At 38.8% G+C, this 12,888-nt stretch overlaps 2 protein-coding genes across 2 annotated transcripts; both read right to left on the reverse strand.

The window, feature by feature from the left end:
- Positions 1-3,879: 3,879 nt before the first annotated feature.
- On the reverse strand, positions 3,880-6,744 carry LOC147286631 (uncharacterized). The gene is made up of 5 exons (XM_086240807.1): positions 6,069-6,744; positions 5,633-6,011; positions 4,714-5,268; positions 4,058-4,418; positions 3,880-3,924 (listed from the first exon to the last, which is right to left on the reverse strand). Exons 1-5 carry the CDS (start codon positions 6,742-6,744, stop codon positions 3,880-3,882), a joined length of 2,016 nt encoding a protein of 671 aa, XP_086096933.1.
- Positions 6,745-11,307: 4,563 nt separating this feature from the next.
- Positions 11,308-11,832, reverse strand: LOC147286632 (cold-regulated protein). Its single transcript, XM_086242277.1, has one exon. It carries the CDS (start codon positions 11,680-11,682, stop codon positions 11,455-11,457), a length of 228 nt encoding a protein of 75 aa, XP_086098403.1. The 5' UTR covers positions 11,683-11,832; the 3' UTR covers positions 11,308-11,454.
- Between the last annotated feature and the right edge of the window lie 1,056 nt (positions 11,833-12,888).

Below are 12,888 nucleotides of genomic sequence, written 5' to 3' on the forward strand. Positions count from 1 at the left end.
TCTCCAACATGTCTATTAATACCACATATGCTTCATTTGATTATGATCATCTTCATCATGATCCATGATCACATAGCTTAGACTAATAAAGCTATTTTATATAACGAACTTGGGTCTTGATTAGTGACTAAGATACCTTGTAGGCCCAATATTAGGTTAGAGTGGGCTATGGATTTGCTTGGGCCATACGAAGATATTGTGTGAATAATTTAAGGGAAACTTTTATTTAGCTTTTTTAATTTAATAATTTATTGATTAAAGTCTTATAACTTTTAAAATTCTAACTAAAATTCAATAATATTGTAACCATTCCATATTACATAATATATATTATTTCATTAGTTTCAATTTTTTTACACATACCAGGTGTCGAGCCTTTGGCGGTCATTTTCAAGTGTTCGACAATACATTTTTACTTCTTTTCAAGTCTGGTTTGTCGACTTTATATTAAATTTTAACTTTGAGATTTTGGGCGAAACCTCATTCTCACTACAAGAAAAAAGGGTTTGGAAGAGGAACGGAATTCGTCGCCCAAAGTAGAGTTTCGTCGCCCAAACGTTTGGGCGACGAAATTGATTCGTCGAGCAATTGGACGCCCAAAATGTGACGCCCAAGAGTTTGGGCGACGAACCCATAAATTTCGTTGCCCAAAGACACCTGGAGCGACGAATTTTTTTTGTCTCCCAACACATAAAATTCGTCGCCCAAAGCATGTTTAGGCGACGAACAAATTTCGTCGCCCAAACAGGGTTTGGGCGACGAACACACTTATTCGTCGCCTAAAGCATGTTTGGGCGACGAAATTATCCGTCGCCTACACAAGATTTGGGAGAGGAATAACTAATTTCCTCGCTGGAACGTGCTTTGGGCGACGAATACCGTTATTCGTCGCCCAAATCATGTTTGGGCGACGACATTTTTCCGTCGCCCAAACATGCTTTGGGCGACGAATAAGGGTGTTCGTTTCCCAAACCCTCTTTGGGCGACGAAATTTGTTCGTCGCCTAAACATGCTTTGGACGACGAATAAGGGTGTTCGTCGCCCAAACCATCTTTGGGCGACGAAATTTGTCCGTCGCCTAAACGTATTTTATTTAAAAAAAATTTTTTTATTTAAATTATATATATGAATTTAATATTTTAAAAAAAAATCTTTATTCAAAAACTATATATATAAAACAAAATTAATAAATTTATATATCCAAAATATCCATACAAAGTAGAAACAATTTAATTAATACATACATACAAATAACTAATGGCCCCCTAGGTCAGTAGCATCATCGACACTGGTGGAGGAGTCTGGCATGCACTGGTCAATGTTGGACGGCAGCACAAACCCAGGTACAATCCTGGCCAACTGGCCAAACATCTGCTGCATCTGCTGCACCTTACTCGTCTGCTCCGCATATGCCGCTCTCGATTCTTCTAACTGACCCTTCAACAACTGCACTTCAGTGGTCAGGTTGACTAATTCTGCAGATGGCTGAGATGAAGACCCGGCGCTGAGATCACGAACCCGACCCGCTCGCATTCCGCGTATCTCCCTACCACGCCTAACACCCAGTGTCTCCGTCATAATACGAAGACCGGCATCGGGATCGGGGATTGAGATCGACTCCAACGGAGTGTCCGGAGGGTACTTGCTAGCCACCTCCTCCAAATAACTCGCCTTCTTGGCGAGCATCTCAGCCTTCAAAATATTATACACAAGTTAGGAATTAAGAAATCAAATACAAAAATTTAAATTTGTGAAATAAAACTAAAATATAAAAAACTAACGTGCTTCGCCTTGCCCTTGTCGTTGCCGGGTCGGGCATAAACATCCCCGTAGTTGTCGACCTCCGGAAATTGCGAACCAGCCTGAAAAAGAATGTAATGTTGACAAAAACTCAAACAATACTAAGGAATATATATATATTAAATTAAATAATAGCGCACCTGACGATACGACTCCACCCGGTATGAGAAGGGCATGGAACCACCATGATGATCAATCCTTGCGGGCGCTTTCCGGTTCTGAAGATTGGCATTCGACTTCCTCTGTTAAATATTAAGCAAATTGGAAATGCACATATTAGTGTATACACAATAAAGGAATAACATAAGAAAAAATAATTTTGAAGTCCAAAAATGATATAACATACCAAAAATTTCGGACTCTGAAAATGAGTGCACAACCACTGCCACTGATCAAGCCGAGCTGCCATCTCCGGAGGAGGGCTGGCCAATGCCTCATCTGCCGATCCAAACATGTTATATTCTCTGTGCAGCTCGTGCTTCCATTGTGTGTACACTTTTCTCAATAACTTCTCCATATACCTAGCTACATCCGGATCCTCCATCCGAATGTCATAGTTTACCTGAAAAAAATGCAATTATCAAATTGTTAGGAATGATCAAATTAATCATTTTATATTAATCGAAATATACTCACAGAAATGGAGCCCATAATGCTCCTCTTGATAGCGTCATCAACCTTTTCCCAACTGGGGAAAAGCATGGGGCATTCACCACGGATAATCGATCCGACAAAGGAAGCGAAAGTACTATGGACCTCCTTGCTCGGTCGTAGGTGACCTTGCTCAAGAACGATTCGAATCCTCTCGTTCGTCGTGCGAGTGATTCGCGACGCCTTCAACCCTCTACTTATCCCCCTCGTGGTTTTGGTACCTAGAAAAGCAAATATAACATATTAATTTCACAGTAATCTTATATCATCTAAATAAAATTAAACATAAACACAAGTGATGTGAAAATATTTTTCTTACTCTCTGATGATGAGGCAGTACAAGTGGATGATGCAACATTATCATATGCACCATAACGGTGACCCCGTCGGGCCCTCCGTGCCGACTGAATCCCAGACCCAGTACTAGATGAGAGATCTGGGGATATCGCCGGGGTCGAGTCGCCCTGGGCTATGAGGTCGGGCTAGGCTGCAGGGGCGAGCTGGGCTGCAGGGGCGGACATAGATGCTGAAGTGGACCTCCGAGATCCACCCCTGTTCGAGATCAAACTCATCTGCACAATTCAATAAATATTTATGTTAGTAAAAAAGAAAACTAAAGTAATAACTTACTAATCTGAATCATCATTATCACTTACTAATATGAATCACCATTATCAATTACTAATCTGAATCACCACTAGAAATACTCATTTCATCATCATCATCATCGATACCATCAACATCATCATCTTCATATTCATCTTCATCTTCATCTTCATCTTCATCTTCATCATCTTCATCATCATCATCATCGATGAAATCATTAACATCAATTCGGGGAAGTGGCCCAAGATCAATTGATAAGGCATCGATCTCAATTGGAGGAACGTCATGTATCTCGACTTGTTGTATGATAACATCATTGTTGTATGGATTAGGTAAGGTACTCGAAGATGAATCCTCTTGATAGGCCACGTCATCCTGATTTTCTTTTTCCGGAATATCCCATATATTTCGATTCTGAATCATCTGAGCTACTTTCCAACCCACACCCGCCTTAGGGTCATCCAGATAACATACTGGTTTTGCCATTGTGGCAAGAATAAATGGATCATTCTCATACCATCGAGTGTTTGTATTCACAGATATTAAGTCGTAATCGAGTTTAATACTGTTGTTTCTATTCGGGTCTGTATTAAACCAATGACACTTAAATAACACAACTTGAAAGCGATGCGAGTACAAGACTTGATGTACACTCGTTAGCTTGCCGTAGAAATCAACCGTGCCAGTGTCCAAGTTCTCTACACAAACCCCGCTATTTTGAGTGCTCAAGATGGCATCTCGTTCTACAGTTAAAAACTTGACTCCATTCACATTACATCCGGAAAACGTTTCAACCCATTGAATACCACTCGCCAAACTCATTTACTCCTTGTATAACGGCGAATTATCATCAGTCAGCTTTTCCATCTGTTAAAAGACAATGGAATTAATATATTACAAAAAATTTACAAATACATGAACGAACTGATCATTATTATCAGTAATCACTTACATGTTCCTTAAACCATTTAGGAAACAATTCCCGATGTTTTTTCTATACACGTTCCATGTCCCATCTTGGATAGTCGCGCTTCATTAGTTCCTCATGCTCAATGCGTAAAGAGTCAACTTCTTCGCAATTGTTGAGTATGAACCAATGAGCCACCTCTATATCGTGTTTCGAGAATTCAACAGCTGATTTAGAGGCTTCGCTAAATGGTCGTGTAATTTGAGAAAAGACAGAAAGTGTCTCATTCTTTTCACCACCGTCGTCGTTGCGTTGGGGGCGATTGAATGACGTCTCAACACTGCTGAGATACATTGCACAGTACGTGATGGATTCATTTGCAATATATGCCTCTGCTATGGAGCCTTCGGGGCGTGCCCGGTTTCGGACGTACCTTTTGTAATTACCCAACATTCTGCAAATGTAATTACATAGTGAGAAAACTTTTATGAGTAACATAGAGCTGAACTTGGAGAATAGTAATGAAATAGTTTAGGAATTGTTACCTTTCTATTGGGTACATCCACCGATAACTGACTGGCCCAGCAAGAATTGCCTCTTGCGGTAAATGTATCATCAAATGAATCATTATATCAAAAAAGGCCGGTGGAAATATTTGTTCAAATTTGCATAGGATGTACACAATCTCATCTTTCAATTTTGACATGTCTGACACGCGCAACGTCTTAGCACAGATATGCTGAAAGAACCTCGACAACCCAACAATCGGTTCAACCACATCTTCGGGCAAAAATTTTCGAATACCCACCGGAAGCAGGCGTTGCAATAAAACATGACAATCATGACTTTTCAAGCCCAAAATTTTTCCAGAGTCGATTTTCACATTTCGAGAGATATTGGCCGCGTATCCATCTGGAAATTTGACCGATGCAAGAAACTTTAAGAATTCTTTCTTATCCCCAGGCTTCATGGTATAAAATGGATGTTTCTTTATCATTTTATCACCCTTCTTCGTTAACCACAAATGTTTCCTGATGCCCATTTCTTGCAAATCTTGTCGAGCCTTAATTGTGTCATTTGATTTTCCCTCAATGCCCAAGATTGTCCCCACCAAACTTTCGCACACGTTCTTCTCAATATGCATTACATCGAGATTGTGCCTGATTTTCAACTTGGACCAATACTCCAACTCGAAGAATATCGACTTGTTTGTCCAATTTAGATGTACAGGTGACCTTGGCATATTTCGTTCTTTGTTAGAGGGATGTTTACCAATCCGGCCAAATTCTAAGTTATTCAACTGCCTGAAGATGTCATCACCAGATAATTCTTTAGGTTTCACGCTCATCTTCTTTTTTCCGTCAAAGGCCTCCTTACTGTGACGCTATTTATGATCCCCCGGCAACCATCTTCGGTGGCCCATATAACATACTTTACCACTGTGCCAAGCGGAAGTTATATCTTTATTACAAGTAGGACATGCCATATAACCCTTGGTGCTCCAGCCTGATAAATTCCCATAAGCTGGGAAATCATTTATTGTCCACATGACTGCCGCACGCAAGGAAAACATTGTTTCGGTGGACTTATCATATGTCGGCACACCATTTTGCCACAATTCTTTCAGCTCATCAATCAACGGCCGCAAATATACATCGATCTCCTTACCAGGGAGGCAAATTATAAGGAACCACGACCACTGGCCAAGTGCTGTGAGATGTGCTCATATTTCCGAATGGATTAAATCCATCAGTAGCAAGTCCTAATCTGACATTTCGTGGATCTGCTGCAAAATCCGGATATATCTTGTCAAATTCTTTCCATGCGCTTCCGTCTGCAGGATGTCTCATCACATCATCCTCAACCCGCTTATCTTTGTGCCACCTCATGTCACTTGCAGTATGTGTCGACATGTACAATCGTTGCAACCTTGGCTTAAGTGGGAAATAACGCAACACCTTTTTCGAAATCTGTTTCTTTCTCTCTACAGACTTGTTCTTATATCTCGGTTCATTGCACACAGGGCATTTATCCTTCCCTTGGTGTTCTTTGTAAAACAATACACAATCATTCTTGCATGCATGAATCTTTTCATATCCCAAACCGAGATCTTTCAACACCTTATTCGCAAGATAATGGGTTTCAGGTATATCATTGTTCTTTGGAAGCATTCGTTTCAAAATCCCCATCAACTGATCATAACTTCGATTCGAATGTTGATTAAGTACTTTCCAATGCATTAACTCCACAACAGTAGTTAGCACTGAGAACTCTTCACAACCAGAGTACAATTCCCGCTGAGCTTGTTTCAACAATCTCTCGTACTTATCAAACTCTTCTCTTTGGACTTCGGGCAACCCATCATCTTGATCCATATTATCGCTCTCTGTATCATCCTGACTGACTTCGTGATCTAGCGATGCATATGGATAAGCATCGTTTATTATGCCCATCACTTGGTCATTATCATCAGCAACAGATTCAGTAGGCTGCAGAATTGTTCGGGTCTCCGAGGAAGTCGAAGCATAAACTCTCGATTCACCATGATAATACCATGTCGTATAGTTGTGTGTCATCCCATATTTCACCAAATGAATTCTGACTTCACGCACTGTCTTCCATAAAGAGTTGTTACAATTCCGGTACGAACACCTTATATTATTCTGAGCATTGACATGTTCCTGTGCAACTTGGATAAATGACTCGATCCCATACAAATATTCATCACTAACACGATTCGTATTACGTATCCACTGTCGGTCCATAATGCCTGTTTCCATATTACACGACAATTAGAAAACGATGCGTCACCATTCTTCGTCTCCTTATGCCTCCGATAAGGGCCCTATCCCATTCGAGAATGCACATATGTGTCGTGGTTGTTGGCTCACACGATGTAGTTTCAATCTGGGAAAATTTCGGCAGCATCTCCCTATGGTTCTCCAAGTGCACGACGTAGATATTTAAAACAAATATCTAGTATGCACTCGAAGAACACATAAGGAGATGTTGCCGAAATTTTCTCAGATCAAAACCACATCACATGAACCGCTAACCACAACACATAATTGTGCACTCCCAAACTGTCCATGGGTAATTTGGACAATTCAAGAATCATATTGGAGCGCAGTCACGCCCAGCGCCCATGCGCGCGTCCAATAGACTCTCGAACGGATCTAAGGTGAATTTAAATTTAGTGTACAAAGTTATCCACTGATAACTTCGCACGACTAGTTAAATGTACAAAGTTATCGATTGATAACTTCGCACAAGCGCTTCGTGTCACATGACCTCACCCAGTACTCGAGGAGTGCTGGACTACGTCATCGGAAATTTTGCAATTACAACTAAACTAAATGTAACATACAAACTAAACTATAATTAATCTAACAATATACATATAAGCATACAAACAAACTATTAAATTTTAGCATATAAAAACATACAAATTAATTAATCAATTTTGTAATTAATTTTAACATACAAACTAATTCACTCAAAAATTTAATACAATTATATATGGAACATTAAATACTAAATCATACAAAAACTTAACTAAAAGATAGATTAAACACATACCTCACCAAAAATGTAATTATCCTTCACAACAAATGCAACACTATCCTTCCTTCACCAAAAAAAGAAATCATTGTCAAATATGAGCCCAACATCAATCTAAATTCAGATTTCACAACCAAACCACTAAATTAAAAAAACCCACAACATTAACTAATTACCACTAAAATCAGAAATTTCACAACCAATTTATGCAAAATCCACAACAAGTACAAAATCCACAATATTAGAAAACATAAAAAACAGAAAATACCATAAAAAACAGAAAATACCAACAAAAAAACAGAAAATACCATAAAAAACAGAAAATACAAAAAAAAAACAGAAAATACCATAAAAAACAAAAAATTCAAAAAAAACCTAGAAAATACCATAAATTCAAAAAAAAAAAATACCTGTTTCGGGGGGGTGTTGATCGAGCTGGTTTCGGCTTGGAGGGGGGGTTTTGGGTGAGCTGGTTTCGGCTGGGGGAGGGATGGGTTTCGGTGGGGGTGGGTTTTCGGGGGAGGGTGGGTTTCGGGTGGGGGGTGGGTTTCGGCGGGGGTGGGTATTCGGGTGGGGGGTGGGTTTCGGCGGGGGTGGGTTTTCGGGGGGGTGGGTTTCGGCGAGGGTGGATTTTCAGGGGAAGGGGGGTGGGTCTCCGATGGGGGGGGTGGGTTCTCGGGGGGGGGGGGGTTTTGGGTTTCGGGGAAGGAGGGAGGAGGAGGAGGAGGCGGAGGGAGGAGGAGGAGGAGGGAGGAGGAGGAGGAGGAGGAGGTTCGAGTGAGAGCTGAGGGAAGGAGGAAGGTGCGGCGCTGCGAGGGTGACTGAAGTGAGTGAGTAAGCGAGAGTGACTGAAGTGAACCCAGAAATGGGTATAAACTTAAAGACTTTGGGCGACGAACATAAATTCGTCGCCCAAAGTGACTTTAGGCGACGAATTAACACGTTCGTCGCCCAAAGTGACTTTGGGCGACGAATTTATGTTCGTCGCCTAAAGCTGTTGACTTTAGGGCACCGTTTTATCCCGCCATAATTTCAGACTTTGGGCGACGCACTGTTCGTCGCCTAAAGCTACATTTCGTCGCCCAAAGTTGAATTTTTTTATGATCCATGATCGTTCATACGTTCGAGCTCCAATACCAAACTTCTAGATCTCCAATTGACCTAATATTTTAGAGGAATGATCTTTGAGCGACAAACTAATAAATGAACGGTTCAGATCGTTAAAAACACAATCGACATATAAGGTTCTACATATAAATCAGTGGTTTTTGCATTTGAAGAATAAAATTATATCAACTCTTTCGTTAAAACCTTGTAGCTTCAATAATTGTGAAGACCACAACGTGATTATCACAATCAGAGCCATTCTTCATATATGTTCATACTGAAAGATCAACCCTGGAAAAAATCGGCTCAATCGGAGTTCATCTACCCGTTCGATTATTATTATAAGAATCAAGATCGTTCATACATCCTAAATGCTAAACCTAACTTCTACATCTCCAATTGAGTTAATTTTTTGCATGGATGATCTTTGAGTGAGGCACTAAGGAATGATCGGTTCAGATCGTTAAAAACACAATACAAAAGTGATCTTCTACATACAAATACACTTGAAGAGTATAATTATATTAACTTTTGGGTAGAAATTTTGGCGATTCAACAATTTGTGAAGACTACAATGTGATTTCAACGATCGGAACCCTTCATTCTATTCGTTTATACTGGAAGATCATCCCTACAAAAAATCGGCTAAATCGGAATTCATCTCATACTTCGATTTGTATTAAAAAATTTACAATCGTTCATAAGTTCAACCACCGTTACATAACTTCTACATCTCTGATTGAGCTAATTTTTTGCATGGATGATCCTTGAGTGGGGAATTAAAAAATGAATGGTTATGATCTTTGGAAATACAATCGTATCGTATGCTATTACATATATAAAATTATAAACAAAAAAGTTTTCTTACTTTGGGCGAGGAACTACAAATTTCGTCGCCCAAAGTGATCTTGGGCGAGGAACCTCACAATTCGTCGCCCAAAGTCACTTTGGGCGACGAAATTTTAGGTTCCTCGCCCAAACCATTATTACAAAACAGGATGACCCTTTGGGCGACGAACAGATTCCTCGCCCAAAGTGTCTTTGGGCGACGAACATAATTTCGTCACCCAAAGTGAGTTTGGGCGACGAAATATTTTGTCACCCAAAGTAAGTTTGGGCGACCAATTTACGTTTTCCTCGCCCAAAGACACTTTGGGCGACGAACATGTATATTCCTCGCCCAATGTATTTCTCAATTAATTGTTTGTTGCGTATGTTTAGGCGACGAGATGAGTTCGTCGCCCAAAGTAACTTTGGGCGAGGAACGTGTTATTCGTCGCCCAAACCTCCTTTGGGCGACGAACCTATTCGTCGCCCAAACCTTTATGACATTGAGCGACAAATTTTCTTGTTCGTCGCCCTAAATTGCTTTGGGCGACGAATATATGTTCGTCGCCCAAAGTATGGTCGCCCAGATATGTTTTTCTTGTAGTGTCTATACCCTAAAAAGGTATGAGGTGAACTCGTATCCTATACCCTCAAAAAATAAAAAATAATAACATATTTCTTTGACAATGCAATAGTTAAAAGACTTTATTTAGAAAAAATAAAAGCTTTATTTAGAAAAAAAAAAAAATTAAATAAGAAATGTTAGAAGAATTAAATTCTAATTTTCCTATAATTTAATCCATGACCAAAGCCCATGGCGAGTTACTATTATGCTCCCAAAACCAGTGTCACTACAGAAAATAAGCTTCCAAATGCTTATTGACGGAATTGTGAATTGTAACTGATTGTGAATATATTGTGAATTGGACCAACTTGTGTGTGTGTTTTTTTTTTTTTTTTTTCTCAGCGTATTTCCTTTTTCATTACTGTATTTTTTGGTTTGGTCTTTAAAAAAAAAAATACAAAATTCTACTCATACAACTTAATAATTTTCCCAAACCAAAAAAAAATCCTTTTTGCTCATCAAAAAGGGGGCAACCTCAACATTATATCTGTCCAAAATAAGCAAAGTTTATTTACTTATTTACTTTTGCCGACTTCAAACATTATAGGTTTCATTCTAAAGTTATTGGGGGGTTTAATTTGTGTTTGATCTTTGTTTATTTCAATTTTATTTATATATGTTTTGTGTTTGTAGTTTGTGCCTGTTGAGTTTGTGTCGTTTGTTCTTGTTCTCGGCATGACTTTTGTTTGTAGTGCGTTTGGACCAAAGAATTACATTTTGAATTATAGTTAAAAAATATGAAAAATTTCAATTTAGTTAAAAATTTGACTAAAACAATTAAAACTTTTAACAAAATTTTAACAATTTTAATTCGATAATATTTTGAAACCTCAAAAAAATGGAAATTTTTGAAATTAATTTCTTGATTTTGGACTACTGTTGGGGGGCTATGGGCGTAGTTGCCCTAATGGTTTGTGTTAATGAATAAAATACTGATCCTTAAAAAAAAAAGAGAAATAAAAATATCTATTCAAAATATCTCCTCACGACTATTTAACGATATTTTTCCCTTATAGAAGACTACCTTTTCGATTATAGTGATGTATTATTATTATTTTTCAGTTTCATAAATTTGGGAATTATTAATCCTTCAAAACTACAATTACAAATTAAGCATAACCACGTAATGATAGAAAAACACTAGTAGCTCACATAACATTGAGAATGAACACCATTAATTAGTGACCTCCAATATTAAAAAAAAAAAAAAAAAACATAAATTAACCAAAAACTGTGGTTAATTATTTGTTATAATTAGCAGATTGGAACTGCAGACTCTTACAAAGCATAAGCAAGCACTAGTAGCTTTTACACATACAAAGAAAAATACAAGAAGAAATTAAAGCATATATATATATATTATATTTACTTAAATTGGAAAGGCATTGTTGACTCTTGGGTAAACAACCCTGACCGGATGACCCATGATCCGTCGGCCCTTCATGTGCTTGAAGACGTAAACCAACGCTCCCACCGGCCACTCCACCACGGCCGCCACCGCCATCGCCAGAAACCCCACCGTGGGACCCACCACCTTGCACCTGCATGGGTTCCTACGCGTCCCACACTGTACGCATAATGGAAAGCCACCTGGCATTTTCGATCGCAAAATAACTCTCTTTTTTTTTGTCTTGAGAAGGAGAATCCGAACTTCGATCGCAAATATTTGGCTGTATACAACACACAAGAGGAAATTAGAATTGGGTTTTGAAGTATATGTCGGTAGTATAGTAGAGCGAGGAGGATGTGAATTTTGAGAAACCAAGTAGCTAGGAGCTGCGTTTTTATAGGCATTCACTTGGGTGCTGTACACGTGTCACCTTATTCCGGCATGCTGTACACGTGTCCTTGTTACGTGGTGGTTTGGACAGGTGTTGGAAGTTCATTGAGTCGGTGTCTTGTTTTGGGAATTTTTGCAGTTAAGCTTGCCAATTGGTCGGTGCAGCCTACTGGATAATAAAGTAAAAATTTTATACATAAAAAAATATACAATAAAGTAAAATAAACTTGTGATGGTTGGGTCATCCACGTGGAGCACTTATCCATACTTGGCCCAACGAAAACATGACACATGTGGTGGTATCGATAAACATCTGTATTGAGAGGCAAAAGTCCTGAACGAGAGTACCGACAATATGCCACGTGTTTATGTTTGCTTCCGGAAACTATAAACTCTACTTGAAACAAGTAAGAATACCGGTATATGCACGAAGATCGTACAATATACGTAACATGATTGTTCTATTAACAAATTACTCATATTAAGAGATTTCTTAATGGACAATCGTGTTATTTATATGGTTCACTTCATTAATATAACGACATACATTTTCATTTAGTAAAATTTATAGTTTATTTAAACGAGAGAATACATGACATCATAATTAAATATAACAATTTTTAACACAATATAAACTCGACACAATATTAGTAAATTGTGTTGACAATTTTTTACTCATATCTCTTTAATCGATTGAATCGATCTTTGAGCATTAACATAACCATAATGGTGATTTATGATTAGGATGGAGGCAGAATTTTCCGTTGGGCTGGGCCTTTTTTTTTTTTTTGGGGTTGTGGACTGCCTGAGTTGGTACTGGGCTATAGGGTGAGTCCTTTAGTTTGGGGTGGACTATAGGGTCAGTCCCTAATCTGTAATCTGGCTCTGTGCTTGATGATGATTCCACGACCAAACCATGGTGATGTTAAATTGTGTGCACATGCACTACATACGTATAAACTTTTATTAATTTTGAGAAGGGATATAATGCTATTAAAACAACATTTTAGCCTCTTACACTTC

This window comes from Dryas octopetala, chromosome 4, assembly GCF_963921425.1.
Source record: "Dryas octopetala chromosome 4, drDryOcto1.1, whole genome shotgun sequence".
Classification (NCBI taxonomy): domain Eukaryota; kingdom Viridiplantae; phylum Streptophyta; class Magnoliopsida; order Rosales; family Rosaceae; genus Dryas; species Dryas octopetala.